Raw genomic sequence first — 18,948 nt, 5'->3', positions numbered from 1 at the left:
TGGGTGTAGCAGGGGTGGTCAAAACACTGCTAATAGTGAGGTGGGTAGCGGGGATGCAAAAAACCGTGGAAATAGCGGCAGACGCGGGAGAAAATGCACTGATAATAGCGGCGGAGGCCGCAGTGGCGTTCACGGCCTCGCCGTAAATGACGATGATGATGGCTGGGTTTGCTTGAGAGATGAGGAACAGTGTCACAAGTGGATCAGACATTTTGATGAGCCTGTTGGGTATCGTGGAGACAGGAATCTGACAAATTCTGAGCCAAGCAATGCCATCTTGATCGATTTGTAAAAGTTATGTAATCCATATGTCCGCCGCCTGGTGACATCATAATATGCAAATTAGATGAGTGAATTTACGTCCATCACAAACTTTGGATCATACTGATGATTTTACTCATTTATAGTATGCCTTTATCTCTAATCATTTTTAAGTTAAAACCTTTTGAAAAAGCGATATCAAAACTGAATATTTTATTGAAAAAACTGTGGTGCCTAAAGGGTTAATTAATCGAAATTAACGCGTTAAAGTCCCAGCCCTAAAAAAAACAATGTTAAGTTAAAAATGTGGAATCAAAATGTATAACATTTTTCCAAGTGCTCACAGATATAACCAATACCAGAAAAATAGCCATATATATATACACACACACACACACACACACACACACACACACACACACACACACACACACACATTCTTGTATGGGCACCAAAGTGAGATCCGAGTATATTAACCTAGGAAGTGAGGACCACCCTTTCTGCTATACTTAGAGAGAAATGAATGTTACATTTCGACAGTAGGTGGCTCCCTGATTCCAGTTATCACCTCAGATTCCTCAAAAAACAAAGAATAAAAATCAGTATAGTCAATCACAGATTACCACTGAAGTGAGAACTTTTTTGTAGGGTGTGCTATGGGGTTCGCCCAGCAGGGGGTGCAGTTGGGGTCATTTCTTATTAGAGCATAGAACTACATTATGACTTTGGCTATCATAATCATACTTTGCTACTATTTAAATTTTACAGTGCAGACAAATAATTGAATAATATGTAAGTTTAAATGTTGTAGACAAGAGTTGTACAGTTTGAGGAGAATAGACAAGCAGAATACTAACTCTACATACTAATTTTGTCACCATAAACAGTGCACAAAGACACAATGTACTTGTGCCAATTCCAGTGACCAGCACCGTATTTATTTATTTCAGCCAGTTCAAACTCAGCTGCTGCTTTAATTCATCCCATGCCATTAAACTTTGACAAAATAAATCCAAAGATATCGCCTTGGAAATACTTTCTTCATTAAGCATTTGTTGTATAATATGTGTGAACATTTTGAAATTGCCTGACTGTAAATAAATGTTAATTGCACATTCAAGCACCTTAGTGCCATGAACTACAACAATGCAGAACAATCCAAACAGCATCAACAAGCATGAAAGTGCTAATTATTAAATTGATAACTAGAAGATGTATTGTACTGTACATTGAAGATCTTCAAAGTGCAAGTTGCTTCCGAGCAGACCTGCAGTTCAAAGCGACTATTGTGTTGTACACAAAGTTCTTTATGTCCTTCCAGGATCTTCCATCCAAGGCGCTCTCCTTTTTAAGACATTGTAGACGGGGCTCTTTCCCTGGAACTCGTCGCACTCCTTTCAGCGTCACTCCATGGTCTCTTCACCTTTAAAACAGGTTTCTCTATAAACAGCAAAGACAGAAAAGACAAAGAATGGCTTCAAAATTAGTCACAGAGAACACATAACTGTAGTTTTGAAGTACAGTGCAGTCACACAGTTATTGATGTATAGAAGCAGATAGATGGTCCTCTATTTTAATGTTTGCTGAATTTATATGTAGTCTGAGTGTTTTGAAAAGTGTCAGAAATAAAATGTATTATTATTATTATTATTATTATTATCAATAATGATAATAATAATGATAATAATAATAATAATAATAATAATAATAATAATAATAATAATAAACAGTATTATTCTTATTATTGTTATTATTATTATTATTATTATTATTATTATTATTATTAATAATAATAATAATAATAATAATAATAATAATAATAATAAATTAATTAATTGTAGCTTGGCACTTAAAGAGTAGTAGTAGTAGTAACTGATGCTTCATTTCAAATTAAATGAGCACAGAGCATGGACACAAAAAAGCTAACTGCTCAATTCATTACACTCTGGACTGTTTATGTTTTTGAAGAACTTACTCAGCACACCCTCTTCCACAGTCTTATTCTGTTTCCCTCTCTTCTTCTTCTTCTGTGAGCGTTTCTGTCTTGTTCCTGGACTCTGATCTACTGCAACAACTGTAACAGACAAACATTAGCACCTGTTAATAAAATCTCAGGGACAATGTGTGTTCAGTTAACTGTTCACATGCTAAAATTCAGAGGCAGCAGCTCTTCACAGGGATATTACTTTAATAGACAGCTATTAAAAATGACAGAATATATTTTCTGTAATGGAACATTCATCTCATAATTATAATAAGCTGCATGGATAAACGGGAAGAAATTGTGTTTCCTAATTAATAAACTTGAGAGGAAAGTAGTGCTCTTCTTTTTATTAACAGAGAATCACAAGAAAATTGTTTGTGTATTTCATGATGAACACTATTTCACTCACCATCCAATTCTGATGAGAGGTCTGAGCCACCATCTGGAAAACAAGAGCAAAGATAAAGTGAGACCTCATCCTCCGCAGTGTATAAAAAGAAGACAGCTGAAGCATAAAACTGTGTAAAGAGGCCTACAATTTCAGATTCATGATACATCACAAGGCATGAGCTGATGTCACTTCCAGGTGACACCAAGCCCTTACAACCACAGAGTAGTCAGACAAACCTGCTATTCCTACAATGAATGTGCAGCTTTATTGATATATTTGATCTTTGCTGAAAGAGGAATAAAATAATTCAGTAACACATAAATCAACTTTCATGTCTGTGTACATACACAATCTGACTGAAGGGCAAACTCCAGAATTCCTCATATTAAAATTCTAAGGGACATGAATGCAATTTCTGTTGCAAGCCTTTTGCACATATAGTCACAGAAAGCTCTTAAGACAGCTTTGAAGGTTTAAAGAACTTACCTGTAGCTTCCACAGTCTTGGTCTGTTTTCCTCTCTTTTTCTTCCTCTTCTTCTTTTGTGGGGTTCTGTTAACCAGATGTGTTCCTGGACGCTGATCTACAACAGGTGACAGACAATAGCACCTATTAGAGAAGTCTCAGGTGTGGTGGATATTCAGGGTCCATGTGTAATCAGGTGCTGACTGTAAAATCTGATTACCACCACCTGACAGTTGGCTGTTAACATTTACTTTCTTTGGTCAAAACTGCAAGCAGCAGGACAGGATGATGATTTAACATTAAAAGGCATACTAGATAATTACTGTGATGGAACATCACTCACATAACTGTATATGAGTATCAAACTGTGCTGACAAAATGGATGAAATTTGTACTTCATACACTTGAGAAAACTAGTGCGATTCTTTTAACTGAAGTATAGAAACATCAAACAGGGTCCTTTGCCAAAGAAAATTGTTTTTTGTATACATCATAATGAAGCCATTTCACTCACCATCTAAAACTGAACTCCCGTCCTCACTGCAGGGCTCACATCTCATCTGAAGGGATGAGAGTTCTGAACCACCATCTGGAAAACAAGCAAAAAAATGTAACTATCTGTAGCATTTATGACCTCTATTTTAGTATTTATGACCTTTATCTGTCTTCATGGTGTTGACCTCTGTTAATTTTAACATCTTTTGTCAGCCTGCATGAACCCATTTAGTTTGCCTGCACTCACTAATCATCTACATTGTCATGCTCAGCTTAATGAAATGATTACTAGACAATAAAATGGTGGGCAGAGCTGTGATATAGACTACAGACTATAAACTCCATGTCACTCACCATCTGAATGTGAATTCCCATTCTCACTGCAGGGCTCATGTCTTTTTGGGGGATGAGAGGTCAGAAACTCCATCTGAAAAACAACAGAACACAAAGTGACCCCTCGTCCTCTGCAGTGAATGAAAGGTCAATAATGTATGTATGTTCTGTTGCTTAGTGACAGAACTGAGCTGTAGCTTGTCTTGCCAGGATATTAAATCTAGGCCTAAATGGTGTCAGGGCCATTCTCATGCACGTCTGGAGCCCATTGATGAAACTGGAACCATATTTAGTCTGAATTATATTCGCGGCCTAACTTTCATGCAGTTGGTCTGTGTGTTTCCTGAGGGCTGAATTATGAAGTGAGATTAATGGGCTAGCAGGTATGTTTGAGCATTAAGTCTTCAGTGAAAGTGGCTCTGTTTAAACCTGCTAGATCTCCATGGTAACTGATGCTGTGGAGCTACATCTCCATGGTTACTGATGCCGTGGAGCTAGATCTCCATGGTTACTGATGTGTTGGAACTAACCTGGTCCAGATCAGGTTATGTTCAGTTGTTAGTTTACTAAGTGTTTCCTGACAATTTTTTATGAGCGATACAAATTCTCAGCTGATGAAATAGGTTTTATCTGTAAACTTGCTAATCTGTACATTGCTAAAACCACTGAGTGAAGCTGTTGCAGTATGACACATTGGATGAATCACGTTGCCGTGGGAACTGACATGTATGCGGTTGGTAATGCAGAAAACGCATAAATGTGTTTCATTCTGATTTGTTGTCAAGTCTGTTTACTCTGCTGGTACTGCAGCGGATAGAACACTGGTTAGAACATTGATTATTTATCAGTATTCATTACAGAGAATATTAATCAGTAACTTCAGTTTCACTTTGATTTAGTTCAAATTAAAGTGATTTCCTTCATTATGATACAGTGTCCGATCTACATGCACTTCAGTACAATATCATGTTTAAATATCTGCTGCTGTCGGGTAGAAATATTTGGCTGCATTCATCAATAAAATAAATTCATTACACACATTTATCAGTTTTCTACCAGCATTCCTATCACATTTTCAATAGTATCTTTTTACCATCATAAATTAGGTATGTTCCTCATAGTTCTCCATTAAAACAACCTGTTGACTGAAGCATCTGAACAACATTGACTCATTTAGTGCAGAAAACAAGTCAAATGATGCCTTAAACTCTCCTATTTGTGTGACAAGTTCATAACCACCTTCATACCTGTTAACTGACAGGTTTTAGTTTTTGTCGAGCTGAATTCTACAAATAAAGCCTGACTGTGATAAACTGCCTTCATAGTTCAGTCCTCTGGCCTGCTAAATACTGTAAACAGTAGAAAAGCTGCACCAGTTAAAATAGAAGCATCTCGTCAAATTTAAAATCCCCTTCTACTATATTGATTATAGCTCTGGGTCAGTTCAATCTTGCTTAAAATTCACATTATTATACAAAAAAAATCTACATTACACTAGTAGTTATAAGTGACTACAACTTAACTGAAGTTAACAACCCTGTTTTACAATAAAAACTCAAATGTGATAAGTTTCTTTTTTGCACAATAGTTTAACATAAACAGCAGTAACAGACTAGAAAAAACAGAAATCTGAGGTTTCAGTCTTACCTTTACATGCTGTTTGCTAAAATCGCCTTCCACTGATGATTCAAAGTTTAAATCCCACAACTCTGCTCTTCAGCGTTAGTCCTGCTTGTTGCTGTTCAGCCTCGCCCTGCAGTGTGGAGGAGGGGAGCCTGACCCTGAAGGGAGGGGAGCCTGACCCTGAAGGGAGGGGAGCCTGGTCCTGAAGGTGGAGGAGGGGAGCCTCACCCTGAAACCAGCAGTGAAGGTGCAGGGGGGGGAGCCCCTCCCCTTGATGGGCCATCAGCCACCACTTAAGGAGCAGCAGAAACTGCTCACAATATTCACCCTAAACAGCAGCATTCACCTCAGCATGTATACACTGTTTACTGGCTGCAGAGCTGGAAACTCACTGAATTAACTGTCAAATCTGAATGTTAACAGTAAAGTCCCTCTCTTGAAGTTTAACAGTAGTTAACACCCATTATCACTGTTGGAAATTCTTTGGTGAAGTAACAGTAACAACACTGCAGAATAAACATACTTAGCAATGAGTTAAAGCTGTGCATTCAAAAGTTTTACTTTTTTAAACAAAAAAACTAAATCAAACATGTTAAACTGAAAGGTGGGGGAAGGGCAGGTTCCTGCAGAAAAGTGAAGAAGTGAAGACTGGAGAGGCAGCAGCAGTGAAGGTGCAGGGGGGGACCCCTCCCCATGATGGGCCATCAGTGAAGGCTGAGCTGCAGAAACACAAAACTCTCTGACCCACGGTATTCAGCCTAAACTATAGTATTCACCCTAAACTATAATATTCAGCCTAAACTACAGTATTCAGCCTAAACTACAGTATTCAGCCTAAACTATAATATTCAGCCTAAACTACAGTATTCAGCCTAAACTACAGTATTCAGCCTAAACTATAATATTCACCCTAAACTACAGTATTCACCCTAAACTACAGTATTCACCCTAACCTATAGTATTCAGCCTAAACTACAGCCTAAACTACAGTATTAACCCTAAACCACAGTATTCAGCCTAAACTATAGTATTCACCGTAAACTATAATATTCAGCCTAAACTACAGTATTCAGCCTAAACTACAGTATTCAGCCTAAACAACAATATTCACCCTAAACTATAATATTCAGCCTAAACTACAGTATTCAGCCTAAACAACAAAATTCACCCTAAACTATAATATTCAGCCTAAACTACAGTATTAAGCCTAACCTATAATATTCAGCCCTAAACTACAGTATTCAGCCTAAACTACAGTATTCAGCCTAAACTATAATATTCAGCCTAAACTACAGTATTCAGCCTAAACTACAGTATTCAGCCTAAACTATAATATTCACCCTAAACTACAGTATTCACCCTAAACTACAGTATTCACCCTAACCTATAGTATTCAGCCTAAACTACAGCCTAAACTACAGTATTAACCCTAAACCACAGTATTCAGCCTAAACTATAGTATTCACCGTAAACTATAATATTCAGCCTAAACTACAGTATTCAGCCTAAACTACAGTATTCAGCCTAAACAACAATATTCACCCTAAACTATAATATTCAGCCTAAACTACAGTATTCAGCCTAAACAACAAAATTCACCCTAAACTATAATATTCAGCCTAAACTACAGTATTAAGCCTAACCTATAATATTCAGCCCTAAACTACAGTATTCAGCCTAAACTACAGTATTCACCCTAAACTATAATATTCAGCTTAAACTACAGTATTCAGCCTAAACTACAGTATTCAGCCTAAACTACAGTATTCAGCCTAAACAACAATATTCAGCCTAAACAACAATATTCAGCCTAAACTGCAATAATACAGCATTAACCTTGCTGCTGTCATACATACATACATACATACATACATACGTTCTTACATACACATACATAGTCATTTATAAATTCATTCATTCATTCATTCATTCACATGAAGGGTAATATTTTGATGACTCCATTTTTCACTATATTTGATAAAAAGCAAGCCTAAAAAATACTTTACATTCCAAAATGTACCGAAAGCTACTAAATAGCACTGGTGAATGTTTGATTATATTAACTTTATCAATGATACAAACATTGGGCAGAATTTTAGGAAAATGTTCCATAATTTCTGGAAGGCCAATAATTTTGGCTTCAACTGTACAGGTGGAGTTGCCACTCACTCCACTGATCCCTGAGCAACACACACTGAGACCATGTGCTATACATAGAACAGTGTTCCTGCCCTGTAGCTGCTGTACATTCTTTCAACATTCAATTCATATGTGTTTAATGATAAGCAGGCTAGTCTAAGGGAGAAAACTGGATTTTCAATATCGTAGCAACAAGCAGTCCAAGCACTGTTCTTCAGATGCATGTCAGTGTAAATAATCTGTAGGTAGAAAGCCTTATTATCTCTCAGTTCTGTCCAGCTGTGTTTGTGCTAGATTATGTGAGCAAAGCGGAAACAATTAGGAGGTTATGGGTTTAGACACAGATATAAATATGGATTTTACTGCTGATGGTAAAACATGTTTTGTTTGAAATGTTTTATAGCTTCATCTGCACAACCACAAAATATAACATTTCTCTAAAAATGCAGAAAAGCTAAGTGAAGGCACCAGGTTTTTACTCTGGATGCTATCAATGTCATTATCAGTATCTTGACATTGTTATTACTAAAATGCTGTGGTCTTCAGTTCTTTAAATGAATAAGAGTAATCACACTGTACTGTGGAGAAAATATAGGGCACTCTCTCCACAGTAGTTACAACAGAAGGGCCTTCCAGGTTTATAGACTTTCAATCTGCACTCAAATGATCATTAAACTTACTGTACTTCATCCTGAGTATTACCTGTATGTTTGTGATATGTTTTATGCCAATCCATCTAATAGGTGAAGATATTTCACTCTCAATAAAACCTCTGTATACAAGGCATCCTCTGAAGACCTTGCAACATTCAGAGCAATCCAGCAGATAGTTTTTGAAATGTATCTCAAATAGTGTCCATATATCTCAATAGTGACATAGAGAGAGAGAGAGAGAGAGAGAGATAAGAGATGCAGAGAACCCAACCTTTATTTTTAGTTTCCCTGTCAGGCATCAGGACAGCCAAAGTCAAGTTTGTCTTTTTTCCATGAGCAAAGTAAAGTTAATGAATGAAGCTCAACACTTCAAATGGTCACATTAAATGTGCAATTTTGCTCAAGAGTAGGAAAAAAACTGAAGTGACCAGTGAAGAACACAAAGATATTATTCTCATTAAGGAGATATAGCAGTCTGAACAGAGGTCATTGTACTGATGACATCATGCAACAAAATAGACACACTGAATTTACCATGGAAGCTGTTGTAGTTAGCATGGCTAGCATTTATGTTAGCCATGCTAACTACATTATCAAGTTTCATTATCTCTGAACAACCTTCTCAATAAAGAACTCTGAACCAACAGAGATGTCCATTGGGGTCTGATTAAAAAACTTGTTCCATATATACTGTGTAAGAGTTAATATTGTTGCAGTTTAAATCTCAGTAAGTCATGTATGAACACCTAAACATACATGTTTAGGTGCTCATTTGGAACTGATTCTGCAAGGCTTGACATATTAATGTTGACACATTTCTCATCTTCATTTTTATGGAAATCAGCTTCTAATGCATTCATAGCTGTCACATGTAAAGAACATACACCTAAAACTATACATCTTTAATATCTGTTATCTTTACCTCAGCATATGTAAAATCCTCTTTTAACACCTGTTTACTTGCTCAGCAGTTTAGACCACAATTACAGTTGTGCTCATAAGTTTACATACCCACAATTTATAAATATGTACTGTTCTTTAATGAAAACATGAATGATCAGAGCAAATACATTTTCATGATAGTAAATAACTTTTATCTGACCACTAACCCTAACTGAAAGAAATGTTTTTCCATGATCAAACATATTTTCTGAAAAAATGTACAATATTTCACAAATTTGCCAATGTATGCTAACTTATGAGCACAATTGTAATAGTACATGCTCATACTGTAAATAAATAATAGAAGTGCTGTGTAAATATTCTAAAAGGGAAAGCTACTTCAGGGTGCACCAGAGTCAGAAACACCAGCCACTTAGTGACAATGGTAGTGTAATGTGATCACAAATTATTTAAATTCCTTATATGTATTTCATACTGTCACACACTTTTAATTTCATGCTTAAATTCTGTAATTTATTTGAAAAATACCAGTAATAAGTACATTATATTGAGTATAGTGACAATAAACAGATTCTTTCTGAACTGTACACCCTTCTCTTGTGCACCGACTGTGCTGAGAAGTAAAAGAGAATGAAACCTCCTTAATATGCTGTCTGATAGGCCGTAAGGTCACAGACATTTCTCACAGGCAGCCTACACATGAAGAAGAAACACAAGTCGAACACAAGTCATGTGAGGTTTACACTGAAAGAGGTTTTAGGTTATGAGACTCATTATCATGAATGTAAGTCAATTAAATTCAAACTCTTTTTTTAATTATTTGTAAAGTGAGACATAAATATTAAACTACCATGCCATTCCATATAATGTACTTCATTGAACTCAATCCTCTGTCTCCTTCTATTGTTATGGTCGCATGGGTGCAGTAACTGCAATGACCAAAGAGGGAGCCAGAGAGCAAAACATATTTTTCTGGCTCAGGCCATTGCAGTAACTGCAATGACCAAAGAGGGAGCCAGAGAGCAAAATATATTTTTCTGGCTCAGGCCTTTAGAGGCCGCTAGAGAGTGGGAAAACGATTTTTCTCACTTGGGTACAGTACAGTAGGGGGCAATAGAGAGTAAAAAGTGTGTGTACTCAGAATATATACACACACCAAAGTGTGTGTATTTTTTTAGGGTTTACTATTTTTGTGAGGACCAGTCTGAAACTTTGTCAGAAGCCTAGATATGACCTCTGGAAGCCATTGCAGTGAAAATAAAGTGAGGACCGGCCTAAATGTCCTCACTTTGTAGTTTGGTCCTCACTCCAAGGGTTAAAAATTCACACTGGTCCTCACCATGATAGCCGTACAAACACACACACACACACACACACACACACACACACACACACACACACACACACACACACACACACACACACACACACATCCATATTAGGGCTATCAAAATTAATGCGTTGATTAATCTGTTCAAAAATTTTAACAGTTAATCCTTCAGACATTTCTGGCAATGCATTTCGGGCTTTTTGTCCCAGTTGGCTTACCGACGCGCATGCCCCTGCAAATGGGCAGTTGATCCGGTAGTGGCACATGGAAGGCGCTAAACATGTTGGCTGTTTTGGTAGGGAATGTGGATGGTGTATGTATGTATGTATGTATATATACACATATATATATATATATATATATATATATATATATATATATATATATATATATATATATGTATATGTAACAGTGCTGGGCAACGATTAAAATATTTAATCGCGATCAATCACGGTTTTTCTGTGATTGACGCACTGTTATGCGTACAATTAAATAATGAGTTTACAAGTAGTGTATTCTGCACTTTTAATGTTTAAAGTACTGCTATATAAACAAAAATACAGTAACATTTGGTTTGCAAACACTTTGAACAACTAAAGTGCTTTTTAACAGCAGTATTCCCTTCACACAGCAGCAGTTAAAACATTTCTTGTAAATCTCAACTTAAACATTAATGTAATCACATCAAGCCAGAGCTATTTGCCACTACAGTGGCATTCATGTTTCATCTGGTTTGTTATATATAATAGAAAAACAAGTTACCCTCAGAGTCCAGAGCCACAATCATAACATCATAACAGGAACCTTTCCAGCAACAGCAAGTTAACATTTATACGTCTGTATTCTTATTTTTTCTCTGGTACCAGCAGAAACATCTTTCTTTCATCAGGGAGCAGCAGAAACAGTCTATGTTTAGTAGCAGCTGTCCTGTTAGAGAGGTGAAAAAGTCCACAGCTGGGACTGACTGCAGGAAGACTTTTTAGTTTGTGAAGTCCATGTTTGGACTTTTTTTGGGGACTTTTTAGGCTTTATTATATAGGACAGTGGAGAGTGACAGGAATCATGGGGAGAAGCTCAAATGGCCGTGGGTCGGACTCGAACTCTGCACCCGGGACTCTCGTCCTCATTTATGTCGTCACACAAGCCTTCCAGTGATGCAGACTGAGGCGCATACGTGCCGCCATTCGTTGATCCTCCGACCGACATCTTCAACAATACTAATCAGAGTGCAGTCTATAGCTAACTACTTCTCTGCGGCTGTTGTCTTGTTTTAGTTTATCTCTAATTCTCCCATGCGCTGTATGCAGCCAGTCTGCCGAAGCCTCTCTCCATTGTTAGTTTGGGTGAGATGTGATGACGTCCCTCTGTGATGAATGAGTGAGACTTTATCTGGTATATATATATATATATATATATATATATACCATCCACAGCCACGTGTGTGTGTGTAAAACGCGATTACTATAGATTAAATATGAATGATATTTAATTGTGATTAATCAAAATTAATTCACAGCAACCTTGTGATTAATCTGATTTAACCATTTTAATCATTTGACAGCACTAATATATACATATATACAGCTGGATTTTTGCTCATCTTCTAACACGACCAGTGGCACAACATAGTTCGGCTGAAAAGTCACATGACCGACTGGTTACAGCTCAGTTAGTAATGGCTTTGTGGTTATGCAAAGCAGCACAGAATTTTTTTATATTTTACAGATTATCATGAACACAACCAGCTAAACCTACACACAGTGTAAGGCAGTGTTTTTATTTCAGGGGACAATATGGATTGTTTGTATTTCACATTTCTTGCAGGTAGCATCGAGTGGCCACACAGGAAGTGCATCTTTATGCACCGGCATGAAAGAACATTGGCACATTCATTCATGTCGGTTACTGCTTGCTACAGTGACACCAAAAGGGTTTCACATGGTGATTGTGTAGGTGCCTCTACAGAAATAAAATTGTGGTGGGTTTCATTATAGTGTATCATACCTTAGGCTGCGAGACCTCGGTCTCATGGCAGGAGAGCGTCGTCCCTCCTCGTCTGTGATGCTCTCGGAGCTGAAGTGTTTGGTAAGAAAGTGCAACTCGTCAGGTGTGGGCTGGAAGGGCAGCTGGTGCAGCTTCTCCTGAGATGAACAGGAGGACTGTGAGAAGAGGAGCAAAGAGGGAGCACAGATTACAACAAGCACTGGAGCTACGGCGGACGTTTGGCTGGAGTTAGGCTAGGATTAGGACTAGTCGGGGTCAGTTTTGTTTTCATAGCGAGGGTTAACTAGTTAGAAGAGGAGGAGACAAGAAAAGCAGGCCACATCCAACACTGGAAGCTACTTTAGGGTTAGACTGGAAGCTCTTTTGTATTCACAATGCATTGTCCAAAAAATGTTGTTCCAAAAAGCCAAATTTTAAGCTGGGGCAAAAAAATGTGATTTTAGGGAGGGGTAGAAAGGAAAAATCATTTACAGGCTTTAGGGAAGTCTCTACCCTCAGGCATACTTTGTGTTGCACTCAGTTATACACAGAAAAAGCAGATGGAAGCAGTTGTGTGGAGACCAACACTTGGTAGAGAGGAAATCATTCTATACTTTCTCATTGCTGTGTAAAGTGGGCATGTTTGTTAGTTTAAAGTTACAAAAAATGATGTATGCAGGCTAAAGACTTACAAATAGCAGATTAGTTTTTAGCTAGAAATCTGTACTTTTGCAGGAAAGTCAGAAGGGGTATAGAGCATTTATTTCAGTTTTTTGAGATTCATCAAAGACATATGAGAAATTTACCGAGACAGTAGAACTGGGAGTGTTGGTGCCATATCCAGAGGAAGGCAATGAGGCAAGAGACCAGCGTCTACCATCCGTTCTAGAAAAGAGACAGGAATTTAAAAAAAAAAAAAGGAGGAATGAGGACATCAAAAGTTAATGCCTAATTTAAATGAAATAACATATACGAATACTTAACAGGAATTATAATAACGATTGTCATGTACAGCAAAAAAGTATTTCAGTTGGAAGAAACAAAGGCAAACAAAAAGACAACATGGAATCAAAAGTTCAGAAAATGCCATGAAAGCCATCCACTTGGCAGACAAAGTGAAGCATGATGGAGTTCACGTACCCAACAGCCAGTCTGACCTCTGTCATCCTTGGCCACAGATCAGCTGGATTTTAAATGTTTCAAAGACATTTTTAAAAAATGGAAATACCAGCCTGCTGTTCTTCTTTATTGTTGTCACTACCAGCAAACTCCATGCAAAGACTTAAATAATGTGTTTTTTTCTGCCTTAAGTGCTAATACTTTGACTGACTTCTCTAACCCCTTTGTGTCTCTCAGGCCCAAGCCCCATGGTTCCTACTAAAGATTTTCATCTTTGTAAATGGCCCACAAAAACTCAGTTTCATGGACGAAACAAGGTCAGTAAGTGGTGAAAGCAGCTGGTGTGAGAGCAGTTGAAAATTTTGTTTCATTTTTAAAACTGACACGTGCAGAGTCTTCAGGTGTAGTTGAAATTAACCTGCAGTGTTTTTATTGATGACATTCACTGTACATTTGGTCAGCCATTGCAGGACAGATTGCAGGAAGATGGCAGCAGGAAGACAGATAAAAAAGGTTTAAAGTCAAAACTGAGTTATTACCTGTCAGCCCTGTGCCCGTGACTGTGAGGAAGACAAGAGACAGTAATATTCTTTTTTTGTTGTTAGCAGCTGTCAGTCACACACACTCAAATATAGATACACGTATTCCCTCAGTACTCATGCTTTTGACATTTTGAAACCGATTCTATAAGATGGAAAAAAAAATTTTAGCCAAGCACAGCCCACCTACTGCAAGGCCTTTACAACCACTACATTTATGCTATTTTATTAAGTGTGTACGTAAAAGTAATATTTGTGCACTTGATTTCAAACAAGATGTGCATGCACGCGCACACACATGCAAGCACGCGCGCACACACACACACACACACACAGCTGCACTCTCAATGTGCTGATGACATTGAGCCATTTCTTAGTGTTTCAAAGATACTGACATGAAATGAAAAGCTGAAGTACAGTTCACCCACTTGGACTCTATTTATTACTTTATCTTGTTTTAATTTCCCATAAATTGCCGGTAACTGTACATTTTAGAAATAGTGAAATAGCCTGCTACTCACAGATTAATATAGTAGCAGGTTGTTCTTTCATCATACAGTACAGTTGATCTATTGCAAACTATAGCAAGGAGGTGAGGAAGTGCAGGTTCTGCCTAAGAAACTGCTGTAATAGCTTTTCTTCCCCTGATGTATCCCACATATGTGAGATAAAAAGAGCAGTGTATATGTTTCAGATGCCAGTGGCAGTATGATGTGAGTGTCTGATGTCATGACTCATTTTACAGCTGTGTGGTCATTGCCTTTTGAATATACTATCTAGAGAATAGCTGCTTTGTTACGCAGATGTGACTGGAAAAATAGTCTGTATATGTGAATGTCTCACCTGCGTGCAGGAACGAAGGAAAAGTGTGCAGCTGTGTTGGGGGAGAAGTTGCGAGGGCTGTCCAGAGGGCTGGTACCTAAAAGAGAGAAATGAGGAAAGGAAAGAAAATGAGCTCAGAGTATATTACTTACACCAACAACTAATATAGTTTGGTGTTACAAATGACAACCCAAACATAACGGTGTCAGCATGGCTTCATGTTTAAGTGACAAGCTAAGGCGCAAACAATGAAAATGAGCAGGTATGGAGCAAATTTCTATCGAACAAACTACCTTCATGGCTGTTGTGAGAACATAATAGACTAGTCATCAAGTTGTTTATGTTTTGCTAATTTCATTTTTGAAATTGCACAGATAAAACTGCTCAGTGGAGCTACTGATTGACAGAAAGCTTTGAGTGAACTGGACCATTAACATTAATGCAAGAGTGAAAAAACATGTTTGTAAATGCATAATCTAATGCTTTTAAAAAGAAGCCACTATTGAAGTAGGAGAATGTACTGTGGACATCAAGGGTTCTGGTGGTGAAAGTTTGGTTGATTAAAAACAGACATTCAACGGTCTTGGATGAATTATCAGTACAAAAGACGAACAACTGTTTTAGAAAATATCTGGTTCAAAAAAGTCAAAAATACAAGTCTGTGGACATAAAACCTAAAGGAAAAAGGTCAACTATGACTCTGAAAGTGAATTTGAGTACTTACTGTAAATACATGCTTATGGGAGCTTGATAAAATATTCAGATGTACTTCTATATACAACAAAAAAGGCAAGAAACTACTGTCAGACAAGTCTTGGATGAATTTAGCACATGTGAAGCAGAGATTTCTTCCCAAACAACAACAAAAGATCCAGACTGTAAGAGTGTGTCATCTTCCTTTTGTATTCTTAAACTGTGTGAAACCACCATGAACAGAACAAATGTGAAACTAATGGGCTCTCTAAGAAAGTTGACTGAGTGTGTTAAGTATTAGGCTAGTTCTTTTACCCTCCATCCATTCTTCATCTTTCTGATCTTCAATAAAACATAAGCAGAATGACAATCTGAATTCAGTTGTAACAGACATAAATATGAGAAAATTAAGTAATAAGGGACAGGAGGAGGTAGAGATGGACAGTTTCAGAGGTTGATGAAGTACCTCATTAATTCAGTGGTTCTCAAGTTTTTTCTGTCAGGCCCCCCTTCGGAGGACAAAACACGCCCATTAACTTTGTATATATACAAAGCACATACATACCTACACACCTCCATACATACAGTTTTTATATTAAAACGTGAATATGCAGGGTTGCATTACATCAAATTCCATCTTGTTGTTTTTCACGGTAAAGATGAGGGATGTCAAACTCATTTTAGTTCAGGAGCCACATAAAACCCAATTTGATCTCAAGTGGGTTGCACCAGTAAAATCAGAGCACCTTTATATAACCACAACTCCAAATTTTCCTCTTTGTTTTAATCAAAAAATCTACATTTTAAAAATGATCAAATTTAATATCACAAATCGATTGCTGTAACTCCTTCCTGGCAGGCATCCCTGCATGCACAGTCAAACCTCTAAAGATGATCCAGAACGCACCAACATGTGTGGTTTCAACCAGCCAAAAACAGCACTCCGCTGTTCACATCACTTCACTGGCTTCCAGTTGCTGCCTGCATAAAATTCAAAACTCTAACATTTGCATTCAAAACTACAATGAAAACAGCTCCCTCCTACCTAAACTCTCTCATACAGGTCTACACTCCCTATGCTGGGCCAACAAAAAGCGGTTGATACAACCACCACAACAGAGCTGGTCCATAGCTGGACACTCTTCGGTGGTTCCCCGATGATGGAACAAGTTGCCAAACTCTATTCGATCTGCAGAGTGTCTACTAAAAACTAAAAACTCAGCTTTTCACTGAACACCTTTACACTTGACAGACTGAAATTAAATCACTCTAAAATTGCATTTCAAAAAACACTTGTCACTGATGGTCAAGGAAAAGAAACACTATGTGGATTGTATTTTCAGCCTGAAAAATGAAGCAAATGAAATGTAAATTATAGCTAGATGTTCTTGGTTAGTTCATTTTTGGTTCATTACAACAGGTATAGAAGCTGCTTTGCTGCCACGTGTGTAAAGGATTTTGTGCAGTAAGCTGCAGTAACAGTGACCTACTTTAGCAAAGACCAGGAAATATGCTGTCATACGAGATAGATGCAAATATAATATCTGCTTTGTGCCTCTTCAGCCTCACTCCATCTCCAAGGAAGGTGCAGTTGGCATAACAATACACAGCTATAGTAGGGAAGGTGGCGGAAAAAGAGAAAAGCTGTGTATTGCTTTGGGAGTGCATGACAAGAAAACTGAACTTGAGAAAAGCTTACAGTCCTGCTGTCTTTCTTTCTGTCCATCATTACACATGAAACGATCAGCAATAGATTGCTTGACAGAATTCATCAGAAGTCAGACCACGCCGAGCTGTCAATAAACAATTGACCTTTATCAAACAACAACTCACTGTCAGCAAGTAGGGGAGAGGCAAGGTCGGAGTCAGTGGAGTTGAAGAAAAAAGAAAATGCAGATATTGACCAGGAGTAAACGAAGGCAGGAGGGAGTAAAACTACAGTAGATGTTACAACACTATAGGGAAGAAAAGAAAACGGTGTAAAAATGAAAGGAGAAAAAGAAATGAGAGAAAAAAATGTAACTGCCAGTGGTATACATTAATCAGAGCACTACTAACCAACAGTGAGGTATCAGCCATAGCTGAAAGATGTCACTTTAGATTTCTGTTACAGTGTAAGTTTCTATGAAGGTCATATTAAACTTAGTATGAGGCTAAAAATTCTATTTAATTGTATATTCAAACACAGGCCTAAACTGAGCAAACATAAACACAGCATTTTCCTGTGAAAGCAGTTCTGAAGCAACAAGAGAGAACACAAAGAACAGCAGCATTAATTAGTGGTATTAGGTTAGAAAGACAGGACTGTAAGACTAGTGGCAGTGGTACCACAGCAACACAGCAGCCTGGAAGCCAGAACTGGATATGCAAGGAAGGAGAAAAAGAAGAAACAGAAGGATGGAGTAAAAAAGTTTGGAGTATTATTAAAAGCAACCTCAACACAAACATGTCATCTGGTATTTGTCCTGTGAAACTACCTGACTGTACTCTACCCGTTTGACTTCCACCTCTGAGGCTAAAGACTGTATTGCTACTGATTGAGTAAATTAATATTTAGTTTGTAAAATGTAAAAAATAAGGACGATTATATATTGCAAATTTAAAAAAAACTGTCTTAAATAGTTACTTTAAGTGTTCATTGAAAGTTAGACATTTGTACTCAAATCAAATTACATACAAAAAAAATCTGTTCAGAAAAGGATCAGTTGATTGCTTCCAGGACAGGTGAAATTGGAGTTTTTTTTTTTTTTTTTACTGAAATACGGAACAACTGTATTTGCCTGATTTGCCAAGAGACTGTAGCTGTTAAGGAATTCAATGTCAAATGACACTACCAGTGGAAACATGCTATTGTCTACGACGGGCTAACAGGGAGCTACCGCAGCGAAAAACTGAAGCAACTGGAAGCTGTTTTATTGTCACAGCAGTGCTTTTTTTTTTTTTTTTTTTTAACCAGAACACGTGAGTCGAATGAAAATGCTACAAAGGCAAGCTACAAGGTGGCGACTTTAATTGCAAAGCATTGCAAATTTTTTTTCCGATGGTGAATTCATAAAAGACCGTGTTATGAAAATGGTTGAGAATATCTGCCCTGAGAAGAAGCAAGAGTTTGCCAAAGTTTGCCTGGCACGAAGCACTGTAGCGCGGTGAATTGAAGATGTTTCAGCAGACATTAAAACACAGTTGAAGGGCAAATTAGCGAGTTTTGACTTTTTT

General features: G+C 37.6%; 1 protein-coding gene across 17 annotated transcripts in view; it reads right to left on the bottom strand.

Moving 5' to 3' along the window:
• Window positions 1-18,948, bottom strand: part of mast2 (microtubule associated serine/threonine kinase 2) — a 224,736-nt gene that overhangs the window by 46,039 nt on the left and 159,749 nt on the right. For 12 of the 17 annotated variants that reach the window (XM_055018191.1, XM_055018160.1, XM_055018194.1 and 9 more), the window contains 4 exons: window positions 15,061-15,136; window positions 14,218-14,238; window positions 13,366-13,444; window positions 12,581-12,735 (listed from right to left, as the gene is read on the bottom strand). In XM_055018191.1, the coding sequence (XP_054874166.1) occupies window positions 12,581-12,735; window positions 13,366-13,444; window positions 14,218-14,238; window positions 15,061-15,136 (331 nt within the window). The remainder of the gene's footprint in view (window positions 1-12,580; window positions 12,736-13,365; window positions 13,445-14,217; window positions 14,239-15,060; window positions 15,137-18,948) is intronic. The other 5 variants (XM_055018183.1, XM_055018202.1, XM_035943868.2 and 2 more) reach the window with 3 other exon arrangements.

Source organism: Amphiprion ocellaris, chromosome 2 (genome assembly GCF_022539595.1).
Source record: "Amphiprion ocellaris isolate individual 3 ecotype Okinawa chromosome 2, ASM2253959v1, whole genome shotgun sequence".
NCBI classification, from domain to species: domain Eukaryota; kingdom Metazoa; phylum Chordata; class Actinopteri; family Pomacentridae; genus Amphiprion; species Amphiprion ocellaris.
The sequence above is the reverse complement of the archived record's forward strand: the minus strand, read 5'-3'. Positions and strand labels throughout refer to the sequence as shown.